Source organism: Vespa crabro, chromosome 6, assembly GCF_910589235.1.
Source record: "Vespa crabro chromosome 6, iyVesCrab1.2, whole genome shotgun sequence".
Taxonomy (NCBI): domain Eukaryota; kingdom Metazoa; phylum Arthropoda; class Insecta; order Hymenoptera; family Vespidae; genus Vespa; species Vespa crabro.
The window spans coordinates 2489339-2511838 of NC_060960.1; the positions used below are offsets into that span (position 1 = coordinate 2489339).

The 22500-nt window shown below is 29.7% G+C and overlaps 1 protein-coding gene and 1 long non-coding RNA gene across 5 annotated transcripts in view; one reads left to right on the forward strand and one right to left on the reverse strand.

Moving 5' to 3' along the window:
- The window catches only part of LOC124424798, a 41986-nt gene that overhangs the window by 787 nt on the left and 18699 nt on the right, over positions 1-22500 (reverse strand). For 3 of the 4 annotated variants that reach the window (XM_046964299.1, XM_046964300.1, XM_046964301.1), the window contains 4 exons: positions 11439-11641; positions 3526-3617; positions 2498-2690; positions 261-1160 (listed from right to left, as the gene is read on the reverse strand). In XM_046964299.1, the coding sequence (XP_046820255.1) occupies positions 883-1160; positions 2498-2690; positions 3526-3617; positions 11439-11641 (766 nt within the window). In that variant the 3' untranslated portion in view covers positions 261-882. Of the gene's footprint in view, positions 1-260; positions 1161-2497; positions 2691-3525; positions 3618-11438; positions 11642-22500 lie in introns of those variants that run through there. The other variant, XM_046964302.1, reaches the window with a different exon arrangement.
- LOC124424799 lies at positions 19835-22382 on the forward strand. Its single transcript, XR_006942383.1, has 2 exons — positions 19835-20068; positions 21097-22382. It is a non-coding gene; the product is annotated as an uncharacterized LOC124424799 (long non-coding RNA).

A 22500-nucleotide genomic window follows, 5' to 3' on the forward strand; every position in this document is an offset into this window, starting at 1 on the left:
TGTTACTTTTCAATGTGATTTATATTATCGAACAAATTTTCATTAAAATATTTACACGTACGGGCGTTCGATAAAACGCAAATAGGAAGATAAATGTTGAAATCGAAATGAATATTCATAATGAGAAAAGAAAAAAAAAGAGATAGGGAGAGAGAGAGAGAGAGAGAGAGAGAGAGAGAAGGGGGAGAGAGAGAGAGAGAGAGAGAGAGAGAAGGGGGAGAGAGAGAGAGAGAGAGAGAGAGAGAGAGAAGGGGGAGAGAGAGAGAGAGAGAGAGAGAGAGAAGGGGAGAGAGAGAGAGAGAGAGAGAGAGAGAGAGAGAGAGAGAGAGAGAGAGGAATAGTGACGAAAAGGACACGTGTCGCTAATTAGCATCTAATAAATAATCAAATCGCTGCATTGCAGACATATGGCAAGCCAGATTAACCGGCTCAGCCATTCGTGTTACGTTCGAAAGAAGAATTTCTAGGACCATCCATCTTAATTCTAATTTAGGTACCGCTTCAATGTACGCATACACATACAGAGAGAGAGAGACATACACGATCATGCTTAAAAGTCAGAATGATGAGTGCAGCTCGTATATTCCAACATCGAGATCAACTTAAATTTGATAGATAAATATATAGATAGATAGATAGATACATGCATACGTAAATACATACATATACGTAACGTATGTACTTACATACATACACAATCGGCTAGTCGACGACTGCTAATTTTTTAAATAATTATATCACTATAATCATTCTCGTTATTTCAAAACTTAAAATAAGAAATAAATCGAATTTTCTTTCGCAAGAAAGAAGTCAGAGAAGATAGTCTTCAAGCTTTTATCATTTGCTGATATTATTCTTTTCTTCTTCTTCTTTTTTTTTTTCTTAAAGAACGTGAAGATTTTCGCAGCTCTTACTTTTACTATCTTTTAAACACATTTTATTTAATATTTCTCTCGCGAGATTGAGACTGTGAGCTGTTTTACTAGCGTGGAGCTTCGACATCTTGCCCTTATTACATTGACGTCTTAGCTTCTTTTCACGGCTTTCACGCAAACGAATCTGTTTGAGAACACCAACCAAAAGCTCGTCCACGTTGTGCTTTATCCCACTCGACGTTTCGATGAATTTGCATTCCCGAGACGTCGCCAGTTGTTTCCCTTCTTTAACAGAGCAAAATTTAACCAATTTAATTCGTAAATATTAATTTCCTTTTTCTATCTATTTTTTTTCTTTTCTGTTTGGTCTTTTTCATTTCCTTACGATTTTTGTATATTTTTTTTTATTGCTTCATCTTTTCTAATACCCCACATCTGTTTACTGCGTAATATAATCGAAAACGTAATTTCGTGCCATTAAAGATCTTTCCACAAGAATCTTTTAATTATCTCCACCGCAAGTAAAAATGCCGATATTATCTTGGAGAGTTCGAATTCTATGGAATTCGAACTACTCTCTCGTCTTATATGTTCTTGACATTACTATGATGCTCCCGTTATTACGTGACTTAACGACAAACAATCTGCTGATTAATTCAGTCATATTTAATAATTAGTTAATTTCATCTTTTCCGCCTTGAAAATTTTTCATTACGTTATATATATATTTATGATTTATTCGCAAGAGTAGGTACTAAAAGGAGAAAAAGAAGAAGAGAGAAAGAGAAGCGATTTGCGTGGATTCGTAAGCTCTTTTGTAAAATTTTATTTATTATCTCGCAAAATTTTCGATTAAGAGAAATCAATGAATTTAACGTAATTAAATGGAGCACGCAACAACGTTAACATCTATTTCTATGATGATTCATTTAGAAATAGAAGAATTGAAATTTCATTGGATATAATTTATTTTAAGATAAATTATTGTAATATAAATATAAAAATCGATAAATATAAAAATCAACGAATTCATGTATTTATCTCACTGCTATTACTTCCGTCTAATCAGTGTTAAAACAATGAATTAAGTCGAGGAACTTTTTCGAACGATCCGATAAATTTACTTTCCTTCGAAAAGCGAGCTATAGTAATCCCACTCTACGATAATTCCTCCTTCCGTTCTTTCTTCCTTTAATGAGACACGGATTTCATTTGACCTTTAAAAAGGGACTTCTCTTTCTTACAAGAAAACGCTGTCTCGATAACGTTTCTTGAACTTCTCTTGGAGATAAGAAAACATAATGAATGTTATTCAGGAAATGATAGGTAATCAAATTCGAACTGACACGATATTATAGGTATTCTCGATATTCAAAGATATTTTCTTTTATTTTAGAAATCGAATGGTTTTTTTTTATTCTCTCTCTCGTTAAAAAACTCATTTAATGATAATGAATTAAAATATTTTCTTTTCTTTATTTCTTCTTTTTTTTTTTTCTTTATTTTTTATATTTACATTTATTCTAATTATATCGATCTTTATTTATTATTCGTTTCGAACGGAATGAATGAAATAATGAAAAATTAGAAAAGAAAAGAAATATCATTACTATATTACTCACCATTCGATAAAATCGTACGGCTTCGAGCCAGATCGGACTTATTTCCAACCACGATAACCGATCGTTCCTGTGTGTAATGTTCTCTCCACAAGTAATTCAGTATTTCTTCGGCCATTTGAAAACTTGTTCGAGATACTATGGAATATACGACGATGCAGGCGTGCGGTTCGTACGTAGATAGAGAGTTCTCAACCTGCCTCAAACAAATACGTCAATGATTTCATTTCACTATTTTCTCATCGTATCTTAAGTATTTTCTTTTTTCTTGTTTATTTATTAAAGAAATTCTTAAAGACTTTTCTTTAACCTTAAGAGATATAACACTCTTTAAGAGATATCCTTGTCTACAATTTCAAAAATATTCTATCCTTTTTTATTACTCAAGTTATTGAACTACGAATGTCTTTAATTAACATAAGAAGATAAAGAAAAGAAAAAAAAATGATTACGAAAAAGAATCCCTTAGGATATAACTTTTCTTTAATCAGTAGACAAATCTTTTTGATTTAATTCTAACGAATTTATACTTTGTATTTTATTTATAAATAGACTGTTCAAAAGATTTGAATCATATTTAAGGAGTGTATCAAAGCAACAAACAACATTTTAATAACCAATAATTAGTCTGACAAACATACGACGTTACAGGGTCTTGAAGTTGATTATCTGGTTGCTTGTCATACAATTCATTTAGCCTTTGGTAGATTTAAATACGATGAAATATGTTTCTAAATAATCTAATACGATTAATTTTTTCTTTTTCTTTTTCATTTAAAAAGAAAGAAGATCTTGAACTTATTTTTTTTCTTTTTTTACTTTGTTTTTTTGTTAATTGCTATTAAAAAATTATATGTTCCTAAAGTATGCGTGAAACCTTTTGGGACACCCTGTATATATAAAGAGAAAAAATTATTTCATCTCGTTTTAAACAACCACTCGAATCAAATTCATTTTATTTGTTTCGTCTATGGAGCAAATTCAAAGGGGACAATAAATTTTGGTATTTTCTTAAAAATAAGTTTACTCACGCTCATCTCTATATGGGGATGATCAATGAAAATCATTTCTGATTCTTCCTCGTCGAGCAAAATAGAAACTGTTTTTTCTCCAAATTCGTCATCTGCAAAAGAGAAATACGAAGGACTGAAGAGTATGAATGGTACTTACATGCATGAATGGTACAATGCACTTAACAGTTAATGCAGTTGTCTTTGTAAAATGAAAATTATTATTATGTTTGAAAATTCAAAGGATGAAATGATTCTTTGATTACTCTTTGTGTAGGTGCTTATATTAACATCACTATGATGTGTATATACGTTACACAATACATATATATATGTCTCTATACATATGCGTAATGGTACGTTTAAGCAGTCTCATTTTTTTAATACATTTTGCTACAAATTTTTAAGTATTATATATATCGAAGGAATTTGTTTTTCTTATTCTCCGTATTATAAATAATATGTTGATAGTGTACTGTAAACTTATAGACTCTTCTTTGATCTATTTATATATTATGATCTATTTGTTACAATTATTACATTATAATGTATTATATATATCTAGTATATAGTATACAATATATACTATGAGATTTATTAACGTTTTGACAATTTGATTTAATAATCTGCATTAATAAATAAATAATAATAGTATTAATAATAATAATAATAATAATAATAATAATAATAATAATAATAATAATAATAATAATAATAATAATAATTTTGTTCAAGCTCGCTCGTTATTAAATCTTTTAAACTTATGTTACGAAATTTTATCAATCGACAAGTTGCAAAACTAGTTTTTATCAGATTCTGTATTGACGATACTGTTTTTATTAACTTTGACTTTACATATGTATATGTATATATATATATATATATATATATATATATATATATGTGTGTGTGTGTGTGTGTGTGTGTGTGTGTGTGTGTGTGTGTGTGTATATATATATATATATATGTGTGTGTGTGTGTGTGTGTGTGTGTGTGTGTGTGTGGGTGTGTGTATTTATATAAGTATTTTATTTTAAAAATATATTATTTTAATATATATTGAAAAAAATATGAAAGCCCTCATTCTCAATATACTTCTCAATAGCTTTAATAGAAGATTAATTAATACGTAATAAAATATTCTTGTCAATATGTATCATGCATGATATGATATTAGCATAATGGTTGTCCAGCGCATAATTTACTTATTACAAGAGAAATACTAGGATTACAATTAGGAATACTAGCATTACAATGGCCGCTAGATAGAATGCGGTAGTGCAGTTGTTCATTGATCTGTTCATTCGGATTTAAATATTCTAGATTTTTTTCTTTTTTATAAGGTTACATCAAAAAGAAGAGATATACTAAGATGTATCAGCTAGAGCGAAAGATAATAATGAGCGCGTTAAAAATGCTTGTATAAGTATTGACAAATCTATTCTGCTACGTACTTTTTTTTTATTAAAAATATTCAGAAGTGTATCGAAAACGACGATCATCATTTTGAATATATATTAATATAATATCTTTCTAAAAACAGAATACTTGCTTTGTATATTTCTATCAAACAGAAGTTTTTGTTTTGTTTTGTTTAAATAATGTTAAATATCGTAGAAAGTAGAGGCTGGATAAAAAATGTTTTAGATAAAAGATATTCTTTTATTTACGTAATACAAGGGTATTCATTTAAAAGAAAAAAAAAAAAAAAAAAAAAAAGAAAAAAAAGAAAAAAAAATTAACTTTATATAGGTACAGAATAAATAATACTGATGAATTCCGTGAAAATCCATCACCATGACGTGGACGATAATATTAATATCTATAATAATTTATCATCTCAAATGGGATATAAATGCATTTACAAAGCAAGCAATATTTCCTCTACGTATCAAATACTATTGTTTCTCGTTGGTGTCGATTAATCAGTACGGATAACTAAAAGCAACGGAGTCGACTCAGAAAGGAGGAATCGATCACAGGATACCAAGCTACGTAGTACTTAGCTTCGTGTATTACGTTTCTAATCATGATGCTGTAACATCTCAAAAAGTTCATCCGCATAGCTCGTTACACAAAAGGACTTGTATGTAAAGTCAAATGATACAAGCCATGGGAAATGAATTCGCTTGTCATATTGATCGATATCCCGACAGCCGTTCGCGCTTTAATGAAGAAAAATAACGTTGTAAATCGTTACTCGTTCTGACATTATATGACGAAACTAAATGAAGGAATAAAAGATTTTGATTGACGATCTTACTAAATGAGAATTTACATGATAGCATATCTATTTTTTTATAAAAACATTTGAAGCATACATTTGTTCAATTATTTATATTGAACAAATATAATATATATATATATATATATATATATATATATATATATATATATATATATAACGACCTTACATCATTGAATAAATCGATGATTTAATGTTTTGAATGCAACAGTATTCTAATATCCTGATAATAATGCAGATTACAATTCTTTCCATAAATATAATCACAAATGTATTCCTTCAGATATTACAGATCTTAAAGATAAATGAACAATTATAAATATTAATTATATATATATATGTATGTTAAAAAATATATATATTAAAACTGAATGCAAAATTCAATATATAATATTTATAAAAAGTCAACAAAAAACTTTAATTAACTTCTGAGAAATAATAATAAAAAAAGAAAAAAATCTTCTTTAATTTTCTTATTCGATCGAAGTTATTTAAACATATAGAAACATGATCTGAAGTAATAATATTTCGTTTCGTATTCTTATCTGTCTCGTATTAAAACAGAAAGACAAGATATGAATAATGAACGTCTCAAAGTTGCCAACGAAAAACTACAAATACATGAACTCATATAACGCTGGTCGTTTAAGAAAACGCTACATGAAATCTCCATTATAGCAAGCTGAGAGTAAAATATTAGAGAGTTATATTAATCCCTTCCTGAGAGAAAGTCCTTGTAAAAGAAAAATGTATCAAAACACCATGTCACATTGATATTAAAGGGAACACATGATTATAGATTATGCCAGTTTTATATGTATACACGCGATTATTTCTTTGAATATTAAACATGCAAAAAAGAAAAAAAAATATTTTGAACGAACGTAGTATAATGTCGAAATCGTAAAGACATATCCTAATCATAATTATTTGACTTTCCACGATGACCCTTGCGAAGAAAATTTGCGAATGTCACGTTTACAATATTTAATGGAACCCTATATATTCTTGATCACGTATATTCGTAGATGACGATTTCGAATTGTTATTAAATATCAAATGTTATCAAATATTATTTACCTATACATATATTTTGCATAGATCATTGTCGAGTTATTGAATTTAAAATTTGTCATATGGCCGACATTAGCTTTACCAGATGTACGAAAATAATTTAATTGAATCACATTGATGCAAAATGTATAAATCTATTATTAATAACAGAGAAAATGTAAAAGCTTGCCAATTTCAAAAATAGGACAGTAAAGGATATAAAAGTACCGGAAAATACGTAACACGAAGGCAACTTAGATCCAACCTGATTTGTCCTGATCCATGCCGATCCGATCCGAACCGATTCGACCTGACTATTTCCTATTTCGTTATTTTTAGTTCTTGTTATGTCAACTACAAGAATACGTAATCAACTACAAGAATACATAAAGGGTTCTATTCAACAATGTAAATGTAACTTTTACAGGACTCTCCAATGTTATTGTGCAATGTCAAATAATTATCACTACGTTATATTTCCTCTTAACATTATACAACATTCATCCAAAACTTTTCTTTTTCTCTTTATTTCTTTCGCATTTTTTAATATTTGAAAAAATTATCGCATTTATACGTTTAATGTACATGAACATACTCTATATCAATCATATCTTAATAATGATCATTCTCAATAATGTAACTATGATAATATAAGGAATAATTACGAATTAATTAAATCTTTCTGTTACATCGAATTTCACATATATTGTTATTTGCAAATGTATCTATCAATCGTCCCATTTCGTAATCGTGTTAATCAAGCGCGATTTTATTAATTTAAATAGATAGGTACAAAGCGATCGAGATAATGCGTTTGTTAATGGTGATGCAACATGATCGATGTATTTACGGTTCTAATTAATTTTGAATGATTTAAAGGCGTTACGTAAAGTCGTAGGATAGATACGTAAAAGGTATATACTACATACAAAGGGAGAAAATATAATTTATGAAACGGACGCAAAGAACGATAGGAAAGGAAAATAAAAGGGTAAATTGCAGATAGGATTTCTTTCAAGTAATTTCAATTGATGTCACGAACATTATAATAATATTCGATAGAACTTTTTAATGGATTAAAAAAAAAAGAAAAAAGAAAAAAAAAATAGAAAAAAGAAAAAGAAAAAAGAACGAATTAATTGCATCGTAGAAAAAGATCGATTGTAACGAAATCCTGTTTGAGGGACTTCGGTAAATGGATAATACAAAATTTATAATGGCTTTACATTTATCTACAATGAAGAAAGGAGAAAAGTAAAAGGAAAGAAACAAGAGAAAAAAAACTTTACGAAAATTCACTAGAACGCAATTACTGTGTTTAATGAGCGACATTCCGAGTGTCGAGTAGACACTCCCACGATAAGAGTTACACTCGTTACCAGATAAAAATGTTCACCGCAAACGATTAAATGAAATAGTAAATGAGCTTACGTCATATTTTGTCGAGGAACTACCACGTTTACCACGTAAAGCTTGGAAAATCGTGAAGGCGTATCGTTATATTTATGAGACTTCAAGATACTACTCTTAATCTTTTGCCGTTAATTCAAGTGTACTTTTATAATTAATATTTTAAACAAATCTCGAGACTTGAACTTTTCGACAACAACGACCACGTGTCTTTGAAATATCAATGAAAGAAAAAAAAAAAAGAAAAGAAAAATAAAAGAAAAAAGGAAAAATAAAAAAGAAATATTTTCATTTGTCGTAAATAGTATTTTATGTAATTATATAACAAGTAACAAGGGCATTCGACGTTGTGAAAAAAAAAATTATATATCATTAATTTATACATCCTATCTTTTGTCTAGCTCACAAAAATATAAGTATTACTTGTTAACGCGACTGTATTAGATATAACGATCTGAAAAAAAAAGAAAAGAAAAAACATTGACATGCTCTTTAAAGAAAATATCCCAAGAAGTTTTACAAAAGACTGAAAAGTTTCTTCGGAGAATCTGTATTCCTGTCACGTTTGTCACGATAAATTTCCTTTCGCGGATAAAACGCACACCACCCCTTTGAACGATAAGACTTTTCTTCTTTCTCTTTTTATTTCTTCTTATGAAAGGGCGAAATCCATCACCAGGATTCTTTTTCCTTTCCGCGGGCAAAATTGTTGAAGGGAATTCATTCGAAAGAGTATATCGAAAGAGAATTTTAAATGTACGATGAGAAATAAGTGAAGACAACATATAGGTTGGTCCATTTTACCATTACGTTTTTTCTTCTTTTTCTTTCTTTTCTCTTTTTTCTTTTACTTTTTCTTATTATGAGAGGACATATATACCCACATACGTAAAAACATGCATACACATAAAATGCGTTGTAAATATTCCGTATAATTCTATGAACTTCTATCTTTGTTTTTCAGTTTCTTTCTCTTTCTCTATTTCTCTTTCTTTCTATCTCCGTCTTTCTCTCTCCCTCTTTCTTTCTCTTTCTATCTCTGTCTCTCCCTTTCTCTTTCTCTCTTCATTTTATAGTTTTCACTTTTTCTCGAAATATCACGACGATCCAATATCGTGTAATGAGACAACTTCCATTAACGGATTACTACGTAGAACTAAGAAAGCTAAGTATTCAGATGAATTAATTCCCACCCCTCTCCCTCTATGATCGATCGTTTTATCGTACTCGATCGAAAATCGATCTATATATTCTGATAGAAAAGAATTTAAATCGAAACGTAATGTATGTACATACGAGTATATACGAGCCTTCACGGATTTTGTACATTTCCACATCTGGAGTATTTCTCATGAAGAAACCGATGAATATTCGTTTTATGAAATACTTTTATATACCGGGTAACTCTTCAAAAATCATAATACCATCCAAAACTATTTCTCACTTAACAATTGTTTATTCCAATTGCAATAATAATAGTAATAATGTTTTTTCTTCTTCTTCTTCATTTTTTTTCAATAAAATAAATTCAATTAATTATTATTTTTTCTTATTTCGATTTTTGATATCGAATGTATATATATATATATATATATATATATATATATATATATATATATATATATATATATATATAAAGGGGAGAGAGAGAGAGAAAAAGAGAGAAAATATACGATTATTATTGACATGAAAGATTCTTTAGTTATATGATTCTACGATGGAAGAATAATCAAATAAGAAGAATAGAATTATTCGCGAATGAGCAAACAGACAAACCACATATTTTCCATTGCGTGGAACTTTCGTTATTGTTCGGGGAAAAGAAAAAAAAAAGCTTTGACAAGAGTCCTCTCGTATACCTTAAATCACCACCTCGTTTTCAAAAATAGAAAATATCAAAGGATTAAAAAAAGAAGGAGAGAAAAAAATAAAAAGCAAGAAAAGAAAAAGAACAAGTTTATAGAATCATAGCTATACTTCACGATTTGGGTCGTAAGCACGTTCAAATGATCATATAAAGGACAATGCAAATATATGCATACGTATCTACATAGATATGCTATGTATTTATGTATATGTACGTGTATGTGTATATGTGTGTATATGAGTATATAATTTGTACGTGTGTATATATGTGTGTACGTGAATGCATACGTGTGTTTATGTGTGTACGTGAATGCATACGTGTATAATTTGTACGTGTGTATATGTGTGTATGTGAGTGCATGCGTGTTTATATGATGTGCGCGTGTGTGTGTAAATTTGCCATGAGCATAGCATGTGACTCGTGCAAGTTCGCTTTGCTCGGTGACTTCATTTGCAAAAAAAAAAGAAAAAACCAATAGGAACGCAAAACGAAGGAAATTCTTATCTCACATTTCGTTTTCCTACATTTTAATATTATCTCTAGTGGTTGTCCGACGGAACATTTCTATTCTAGTGTAACGTCAAAATTCGTTCAAAAAACTTTTTCTTGCATTTAAATCATTGTCCCTTTTATAACTCCACTACACGAACGTCAGAGAGCTCAACAACAAAAAAACTCGAATTTATGAATGAGAAATTGAATAATGTACTTATGTTTAACTAACCGAAAGAATTAAAGTTTTCTTTTAACTTTTTAAATAATACTAGCTGTTCTATTTCAATATAATATAATATTATTCGTAATTGGAATAAATTAAATATTATCTTTTAATTAAATATGCTGATCCTCGATACTTTTGATAATTCGAATTATAATTTCAATATTATAATTGACATTTAATGCCAATGTAACTTTTTTTTTATGGTCTTAGAACATATTAAGATTACAAAAATAGTATATCTCAAATTTGTTTGTTTATCTAGCTATCGTATTATGATTTAACTAAAATATAGATACTATTTCTTTAAGAAAAAAACATAAAAGAATGATTTGAATTATATATATAATTTTTTAAATTATATATATAAAAATATTATAATATAAACATATTATATATAAAAGAAAAAATTTCTATAAAATCATATTTCATTATTTAAATGGTACAACTTTGTTCTATAACATTTTTTCAGATCACTTAATCTAAATAAAATATTCAAGCATTCAAATTTAAACGGTACTATGTATAATTATATAAAATATAAAATTGTACTGCAATATATTTGAAATAAAACATTTTCTAAATTTTTCGTCATAATAAAAATATCCATATGATAATGAAAAAAGAAAAAAGATAATTACCTAAACTGGCGTCATATGTGTTCATATACTCGCTCGTCATGAATTGTGAGACCAAGGCTGTTTTGCCAACCCCAGAGTCACCGAGTAAAACCACTCGATATTTTGGTATTTCCTCGATCTCACTTTCGGTACTTTCAGCACCACCTTGACCACTGCAACAGGATCCTTCGAACGGTGACCTTTCACCGGATACATTGCTGTTCCTAAAAGTAGCATAAAAGATAAATGATTTAGTTCTAATTCTAAATTCTCGAATTTCGATATTCGATCGAACATTGACAAATTGTTCTATTTTATTAGTTCACAAATTCAAAATTTAACTTCGAACTGAAGAGTTAAGTAAAGGTCATTAACATTAACCTCGATTTATCTATTCTTTATGATTAATCATCAATAAATAAGAGAGAGCAAGAGAGAGAGAGAGAGAGAGAGAGAGAGAGAAAGAGAGAGAAATAAAGAAAGGAAGTTCGAAATGTAAATGAAATGGAAAATATTCAACCACTGAATACTTCCTAGATAAAACTTAATAAAACTTTGTCTCATGGGATCTTATCGTGCCACAGAAATGCTTTTCCCGAGTCGTCATACCAGTTCTCCCAAAGGATCGAACGTCACGAGATCCTCTCGCTATCGAAGTCCAACCTTAAACTGATTTTCTTGAATAAAAAGTAGTCGAATCTGATAAAGAGATGAGATTTTCTGTCACGAACGATACAGAGAAACGTAACATATACGTTTTATCTTATATACCTGTTCATAAATCTTTCGATGTTAGAAGCGGATTCTGTGAATCAGGAAATTTCATGAAAATTGTGGCATACTGCCAACTAAGTGATTTACATCATATCTGTATCATTATTTTATCAAGCTTGCCAAAAGGTAGAAAAAAATCTTTATTAACGCGTCACAATGGCTAACCTATATTTTAGATATTGAATATATGTATATGTATACATGCGCGCGTATGTGTGTGTATGTATATATATATATATATATATATATATATATATATATATAATATTTATATATACATAACTAGTTATGAAAATTAAATATCAAGCTTCTGCGAACAAAGAAAAGATTTTTTTTTATAAAGATTTCAGTATGATTAAGTCGAAATGAATTTCATTCAATGAAAATTTCTATAGATACACTCACACAACATATGATACAATATATATGAATTTATGTAAGAAATTTAATAGAATTTACTTATTAATTGCAATATCATATTTGAGGTGTTGTATTAAAATTAAAAAAAGCATAATACACGTCTATTCTTTTAATCTTATTAAAAGATACTATTATTATTAAAAGATATTAAAATATACAAATTTTTAATGAAATATTAAAATACATAATTTTTTTATATATATAATTTAATTATCACGTATCTGATTCAATTATATTGTATATATGAAAAGTGTAAAATATTAAAACTTCTACGATTCGATATGAAATTAATTTTATATTCATAATCATTGAAGACAATTGTATTCATTAAGAGAAATTAAAAAAAGAATAAAGAATATAAGTTGTTTCAACAAGTATCATTCTTCATGAATTAATAAGAGAAATATAAATTGGCTTGAAAAAAAAAATAAATAATGTGGATATTACGTCGAGGATGCTATTGGAAATATTGATCGAAATAATTATAATGATCTAATGATCATTCTAATTTAATTCGTACAAACACCTAAACGAACTAACTGAAAACGGTCCGAGAACTATCTTTACCGTGACAATATAAAAATAGAAGAGTAAATAAGAGCGATTCTAGATATATATATATATATATATATATATATATATATATATATATATATATACATATACATATATATTTCGTCGAAATACATATAAATATATACAGTAGGCCAGGAAGTAATGATCAAAATGCAAGAGATGGTAGGCAGGGGAGTTCCAGATCGGCCTGAATCCTGTTACTTCGATCGAGTTTCCTCCCCTAACTTCAAATTTACCCTCTCTCATTCACTTTCTCTCTTGTTTCGATGAAAGTGAGAGAGGGAAATGAAGAGAAAGATACTAAGCTATTCGTAACATCTGTGGCAACAATTTTTCTAAACGATAAAATTCTATATTACTCTTACAGACATTAATCTTCTTAATGAAATATATATATATATATATATATATTTTTTTTTTTATATCGTGAGAAATATTTGTGGAAAAAAAAAGAAAGAAAGAAAGAAGCAAAAGAAAGGAAAGAAAAACAAATGGAAAAAATGTTATTTATTTTCCGATGAGTTTTATCTGACAATAAAAAATAATTCTAATTATAAGCAATAAATATTTTACGTCGTCATAACGAGAATATAATGCTTTCTTTTTTTTTCCTTCAAGACTGACGCACGTCGAAGTTCTCTTTAAAACTCGATTCGATCGATGAACTTTATAACTCTGCAATTAAAAGTGAAGCGTAAAAGAGTATCATCCGACTTTTTTCGTATTTGTTTCTCTTTTTCTATTTGTTTTCTTTTTTTTTTTCTTTTGTTTCGTTACGTCAATTTGGAAAAGCCCTTTTCAAACGATACGATATTATCTATATCGATGAAAAGTTTCTATTAACTCATCGTCCGTTTCGTAAAATGACTATAGAATTCAGCGATGAAGTGTATCCGTCAGAATTCGAAGGAAGGTGAATATAGTCATGTACTCGATTAAATCAAAGTGATGTAGGAATGGAACTACGTTGAAACGAGTAAATAAAAAGGTTCGTTGACGATACCCGTTTTATGGCCATCAACAAATACATATCTATCAATGATTACTCTCTCTCTCTCTCTCTCTTTTTCTCTTTGGAATATTCGATTTAGCAAAGTAGTATTATTCGTTCAGTGAGTATACCATTAATATGAGAAAAGGAAAATGAACGAAATCGAATTTTCTTTGAAGATATCAGAGTTCATTACCTTCGAGAATGGAAGAAGAATTCACAGAGAGAGAGAGAGAGAGGAGAGAGAGAGAGAGAATAAGAGAGCGAGAGAGAGAGAGAGAGAAATTTTATAGAGACAACATCAGCCTCTCATATTCATAAAATAACAAATTCCTTTTAAGACTCCTCTCGATTTGGCTGATGTTAGTGGAAAAGAGAATCCAATAATTGAGCGTCCTACCCTCCTATATTGTTTAAGTATTTTAAATTATCGTTCGATATTAATCAAATAAAGGGGAAAATAACATCGAGCTACGTTAATAATCAATTAATAATGAATTAACTTTCTAAACCTTCGAAAGCTGTTTGAATCCATTTGTTTCGTAACAGATAGACTTTCATATTTCTTTTCTCTCTCTCTCTCTCTCTCTCTCTCTCTCTGTCTCATCTCTCTTTCTCTCTATTTCTCAATTGATAGAATAGGACGACCGGTGAAAGGATTAATTATCGTTCCAATTAACGTAGCCTCGTAGAGTTAACGTAGCTTTTCGTTCCAACGTGTCGCGAAGGAAACGGACAAGGCAGCTTCCTAATTTCATGTAGTCGTTTCAGAGGCCAAGAACAAAGCTGTTTTACTCCACGCTTGTTATGTTTGGCACGCACTACAACGATTGGTTGGCTGCAGGTAGAGCACGCTATATATAAATGAGCATATCTCTCTCTCTCTCTCTTTTTCTCTTTCTCTTTGTCTGTCTATCTATCTTTCTTTCTGTTTTAACCGAGGGTGACCAAGAAAAGTAGAAAATCCGAGACAAATATTTACTTCGGCTATTTGAAGTCAGCGAACAATTTCTATCTAAAAGCAAAATTCTTTTTCTCCGTTATAAAAGCTTCTGCAATTTCTCAAAGATAGAAAAGTTAAATTCCATTCTTTTTTTCTTTATCTTTCTTTCTTTTATTCGCGTTAAAAACAACACGAATATATTTTATAAATAATATAACGAACGTACGAATAATAATATCTAAACGTTATAGACGTACTTAAAATGGTAATTACTTTGATTTATCTAACTAACGACCGAGTAATATAATTACGTTGATTAACGCGAGACGAGATATTATTACGTATTTTGGTAAAGCAGAAGAGCTTGTATTGAAAATGACGAATTTAATAGATGGTAGTAATTTTCAAAGATCCAATGAAAATTCGTAGAAAAAGTAATTTTATCCTGTAATACGTTTCATTAATTTCGTTATCAGACTTTCTCATTCGTTTTCTTCGTTCTTCGGCTGCGATAATAAAAAATGGCTTTGATAAATAAGTGAAGGTATCTCGATACAAAGGCGAGAGAATTGATGGCCGGGATCTTCGATGAGAAGGGAGTTCTCGATTACAGAAATGCCGATGTAATCGTTCGAGAATATCTATATTTTTTCTTCCACCCATCTTTAACGATTTGTAAGGAAAAATAAAATCTCGGAGAATTCGATCGATATTTAAAATAAAAAGGAAACGAAACGGAAGATAAGTAAAGTAATTATCGGAGTTTATACGTTTTTATTTTCATTCAAATATTCAAGATGATATTTAGAAAATCTATAGGGAGATATTCTCTTACTAAATGTGACGTATGATTCGTAAATGACTTTTATCGAAGGGAAGTTATTCCTTTAAATCGATTTTATTCCTTGAAATAAACACAATCTTGTTCGAAACTATCCTTTTGTTCTTTCTTTTACGTTTCTCGTATACGCACAAATACGATCTAATAATTTCTTTCCGTCTGAGCGAATGCCAGAAAGAAAAAAAGAAAAGAAAAAAAAAAAGAAAAAAGACAAAAATACAAAACAGAAGAAAAAACGAGAGAAAAGAAGGATGAAAATTGGAGAGAGTGTACGAATAAAAATAAAATATATTATTGAGATTTACGAGTTCGAGAAATCGCGCCGAGGAAAGCTCGTTAAATTAATTGCATCCTATGAGGGAGACAGAGAATGAGAGAGAAAAAGAAAGAAAAGAAAAAAAGAAAAAGAAAGAAAAGAAAAATTCGATTTCGAGAATTTCTTTACACATCTATTTAAAAAAAAGATCTCTGATTCATTTTATTGAATAATCTTGAGTGGTTGGGAAATTTTTGTAGATTTACTACAATGATACCTGCTGAATCATCGATCATTGATCTGAAAAATCACGCCGACCGTTCTAAATGGACGATGACTAAAGAATTTCGAAATCTAGTCTGGCTGTCTGAGACGATGTTCTAAAAATAAATGTTGGAAAAAATGACAAACAACTGTTTGTATCACGATATAGTAATATTATGATATATCGTTATCTTATCTATAATTAAAGATAGTTAGATAATAATTGCATGAAAATATCTTTTTCTATCATTATAAATATTCAAATGAATCTTCCTGCAAACTTTAACATCTGAATTTTACTGTTACCAATAAACTTAAGAATATTTTAATATCTCAAGAACGGTCAATAAAATGGAAAAATTTTCATTGGACGATGTACGAAAATATCCGAGTACTTCCGAAATATCAATTCATTCGAACTGTCTGTTACAATATTTCCATTAATTTAACTGTTTAACTGGAAAGTATCCAAAATATATCTAATAAATTGTCATTTTGATTGGAGGTTCATATCCGTGTAATGTCAAATCCCCCAGAGACTGTCCCAAAAATTTCATTTTGTGTCTCTGCCTTCGTTTAGGTTCTCATAAACGTGCCAACCCTTCGAATTAGATGCAGGTACATCTAACTTAGTCGTTCTTGGGATCAGTTTATCCCAAACTGGAAAGAGTTATAATAAATTCGAAATTCTTCTTTTTTTCGAATATTTATTTCGTTTTCGTCGTACATACAATGAACGATCCCGATCCCCTTACTGAAAGTTCTCGAAATGTAACATCCTGAAATATTGAATCGATGAGATATATACAGAATAATTTTCTAAGAGTTTAGGATAGCACAAGAGATTCACGTCTGATATATAATAAATTGATGCGTGTCCGAGAATAATAGTCCGAGAAAGGTAAGATGAGTCTCGTGAAAAGGTATATTATATGATATCTCCAGAAAGTTTCTTTTTTCTTCAAATATGTATAAAGTAAGATTCAATGAAACTTTTTACGATTCGTCGAAGGGAACATCGACTACGTATTCACACCGAGGGAATAGAAAAATATATTATGAAATAAAGAAAGAATGAAAGAAAAGAAAAAATAATAATAAAAAAGAAAAGAACAATTAACATCGTTAATAAAAGTACAGAAAAAGGAAAAAAATAGCAAACATTGTCGTATAAACGACAATAAAACAGCATAATTATTAAATTTATTCATATATTGCAAATAGAAGTATGAGCGAATGATTCTTATTGAACGAAGTCACGTAATTTCTTACGACTTTTGATTCACTCATCGTTAAGAATCACTTATGTTTTATATGGAAACAAGCGTCGTTAAGTTTTAAGACGCAAAAGAATCTCTGGCTTGAGATGATGACTCACTAAGCGTATTTTAATCAATTTATGTTGCAGCTATCTAAAGACGAACGACGAAAGCGCAAGAATACTTGGCAGTGGTGCTTAAACACATTTGAACAATAGATTTGCATATGTATATCACGTTTATGTATTTTGTTCAAATAACATGAATTGAAATAAAATAGGATATTAATTTTTCTATGATGCACGATAAATGACTAAAGAGATATACATATATATATATTTGTATACAAACGTTAACGTTACAATGATAGCTTTAAGAATGTTACTAATTTTCTCGTTAAATCAAGCCGGTTTAAAGTAATTATGCAAATTATTTTCAACCGCAATATTTAAATCCTACCCTTAGTAATTTCACATAGCTCTCTTGAGAATTTCTATTGTACACAAGATGAACGTATACATCCCCCTTTCAATTTGCCTTCCTTAATTCCAGACAATCCACTATTCTTGGAATTTACCGAAACATGGAAAGAATTCTAAACGACAATGAGCTTCCATTTTCACCTTCTTTAGATTCAACGTATAAAAGAAATCAGTTCGAAACAAAAATCCGTGAGGACGAAAAAAGATTTTGAAAACTTAGTGTCGAAAATGTCGACAAATTTTTCTTGATTTTCATATCATTTCGTGCAACTTATTTTCTTTCTTATCTATAATCTTTGCTTATTCTAAATATGTGATGCTTAAAAAAAAATTCTATGTATGCATACATAGAATTAATCTATCTTATTCATTCTTAATTAATTTCAAAATCTTGCTTATATCTAAGCTTACAATATAATATAATATCAACATTAATAACATTATTAATCTATATATATAATAAGATTTTTTGCTTTTGATTGATTTCAATTAATCAATGATAAATTTCTGTGAGCTTTTTGAAATGATCTTTAAACTATTCATCATCGTATTAATCATATTTCGAGCTTGCTTGAATTAGTGCATTCGATGCATTCCAGCGAAAGATTGAAACTGCTAAAGGAGCTAGAGAAAGACAGAAAAAGAGAGAGAGAGAGAGAGAGCGAGAGAGAGAGGAAGGGAAGGGAAGGAAGGAGAGAGAGAGAGAGAGAGAGAGAGAGAGAGAGAGAGAGAGAGAGAGAGAGAGGAAGAAGCCAGAGAAATGAGAAAATGAGGAAGGACTTCGTGAACGTGAGTGACAAGAAAATCAGAAACCGTAACCTCTTCGTAAAGAAGAGAAACGTGAATGGAAATCCATCCGGCGCATTAAGGAAGCTTAATTCGGGTTGCGATGAGAATTTAAGGGTTGATTACAATCTGGTCGAGCGACTAGTCCAACAAAGTGAGAAAAGGCTATGATGAATGAACAACCGAGCTCAACGGAATCGAAATAAAAGTGATACGGCTTGTATTAATTCCAGCTTAAGAACTAAATTTCTAATCGTTTTTAATCGTTCACTCGAAGGAGTCCGACTCATGAGCTACTTACAATCCAATTCTATTTAAAAGTCTCCTCGCGAAGGAAGATTAAAGTATAACGATGTGATTTGAAATATTTTATAAAGAAAATAACAATTTTTTAATGTCATCTACGAATCATTTAGTTCAGTTTCATCAATTTGAAATTAATTTAAAAAGATTAATTAAGAGTAAGAATAAGAAAATTTTTTCGTGGAGATAACAATTTTCTAATCGTTTCACAAAATTAAGTTCCTAAATGATTTTAAATTAAATCATTTCATTCCGATTCTAAAATATCATTTCTATACTGATTCGAATTCGTCTTAAATAATAATAAGAATTTTATTATTCGAGGAGTTTCACGTGAAAGGAAAAAAAAAAGAGGAAAAGAAAAAAGAAAAGAAACGGAAAAATAAAAAGAAAGAAATATGGAGATTTTTATGGCATGAGAAAAAAAAGAAGAGATTATAGCCGAAAAGAGATACGAGCTCATTTGTGAGACATCCGAAATTCCCCGAATATTCTTCGTTGCATCTTCGTCGAGGACTTTTCCTAAGCACCCCGCGTACATCAAGCCAATCGTCATCTACCACGTGATCATTACCCTTCTACCCCACCTCGTCCTCCACCCTTGAGCGAGCGGGTTTAGAATAACCCGTAACTCCGTCGTTCTACTCACTCGTATGTTCGATTTCGACCGGTTCGTGTCATCGTTCCCTTCTTTCATACTATTCTTCGAGCTCTCGAAAACGTATCTACGATCTACGATCATGGAGGTTGCCAAAGGTAAGACTTGAAAACGAAGAAATAAAGATTACGTTTAATATTTTAAAAAGACGAACGAAATCATCTTCACTTTTTGGAATTACTTTATTATTTATCACCGGAGTGCTCATTTTATTATTTCTTTTAGAAGTGCGTAAAATATTCTCTCTCTCTCTCTCTCTCTCTCTCTCTCTCTCTCTCTCTCTTTTTCTTTCTCTCTTTCTCTTTATTATTTCACTTTTTTAACTGAAATTTGAATTTTTTAAAATTATTATTTCGTTGTAGAAATTAAGCAAATTTTTTTTTTCATAAAATTTTCAAAGGAAAATATCAACGATCATTTCTTGAAGAAAAATGTATCACGAAAGAAATATTGATATTTGTAATTGATCAAATGATGATATAAGACTGTAATATATCTCAAATAACGTCTTAGATTGTAATAAAAGAAATATTCAAATATTCTTTCCTCGTTCGAGATATAAATATCCTTCTATATGCTCATGAATTTTCCAAAAAAGTACAATTTATGCTTACCGAATGTACGATATATACAGAAGCAAACAAGTTAAATGTATTTCATAATGTCTCAAACGTATAATATAAATAATACGAATGTCAAATATCAATAATATTTGTTCGACATTAAAAAAAATATATGGAACTAACTTACAGCTTGTTTGGCATATAATCGATTAATAAATAATAATTTAGAACAATTACGAAACTCTAATCGTATTATAATTTTCAAATACAATTAACCAATATCTGAAATTCACAGAAATCTGATTATCTTGCACCTTATTTAACACATAATCGATTAATAGATAATAGTTCGAGATAATTAGTTACGACGCTTCTAATGTTTAAATACGTTTAATCAAATCTCTTAAATTAGAAACAAATGAAATTAATTATCACATTCTTCAAAATTCCGCTTTGTAGTACTTAAAAAAAAAAAAGAAAAAAGAAAGAAAAAAGAAGAAAAAAAAAGAAAAAGAAAAAAAAAGAAAAAGAAATCAAATACAATATAACAATTCATTTTTCAGCAAACGATACAGCGAGTAGCCTAGTCGAACAATCGAACGTTGAATCGGCATTGAAGTCGGTGAAAACGTTGCAGAGTACGCAAAGCGTACAAACCAAATCAGTGATCGAGTCGTCGACTTCCATTAAATCGGTGACCACGTCGTCGAGCAGGTCGCATCGATCGATGGAGTACGAGGAGTCGGTTGAATACACCGATGAATAAACTCATCGCGCGGCGAAATCCCAGAGTTCCACAAAAAACCAAGTGGACACCGAATGTGGTCGAGGCTAAGGTGTTAACGGCATGCTAAATTATTTGATCGACTACAACTTAGTCCGATCTATTGCATAGAAAACGAAGAAAAAAATGTCCTCCGTCATCTAATGTCATAAAGGTACGACTTACGACAATGTTTAAGTTCATTAAAGATCTATCTTCTTTTTTTTTGTCGAACGAAGAAAAAAGTCTTCCTTCGATTATTTTTTCTTTTCTTCTCGAAATATTCGATAATATAAAATAATTTCATGAATTAAGGAATATATCTTAATCGTAAAAATCTTACCGCAAATGATACGAACGGGTCGACGACAAAGAGAGAGAGGGGAGAGGGGAGAGAGAGAGAACATAAAGGAAGAAAAGTTATAAAAATAAAAAATAAAAAGAAAATGTCTAAGAACATGAAAATGAATCAACGTGGAATACTTCGAGAAAAATTGACTCTCTTTATCGTACGACGACGGGTCAAGGCAAGAGCCAGGAATGCCAGTCGCGATCGAAGATGTCTACGTTAAAGAAAAAGACAAGAAGAATAAGAAGAATAAGAGGAAGAAGAAGAAAAAGAAAAAGAAAAAAACAAATACGCGGAGGAACGTCTGGAAGTCTCGGCTACGAGTTTGGCTCCACTCCAAATGCCGGGTTCGCCGCCAAATAGCAAAGAGCCCCTTCTTTTTTCTTTTACGAATTCCCGTTCGTCTTTCTCCCCACTATTGGACGTTCACCTCCCCCTATACTCTAGTCCAAACCCTTTTCGCTCGAATGTTCCGTCATTGTCACGTCTTAAAAACCAGATTTTCATCCCAACGAATCGTTTAATCTTTGTACAATAAAATTTCTAAGACCGACACTTTGTTATTCCCTTCTAAAATCGATTTATCATCAATATAATTTATCATCAAAAATATTTTCACGATAATAATAATTGCAACAACAAAAAGAAAAAAAGAAAAGGAATTCTTTTGTCAGATCAACATCGTATTACAGCGTTGTATCGTCATTTTGATAATAAATAATAATAAGTAATTTAAATAATAATATAATAATTTAAATATTATAATAATGAGTAATTATAAATTATAAATAGGTTTTTATAAAACCTTTTTAAAGTATCTTTTTTTCCTTTATTTACTTCTTTCTTTTTTGTTTT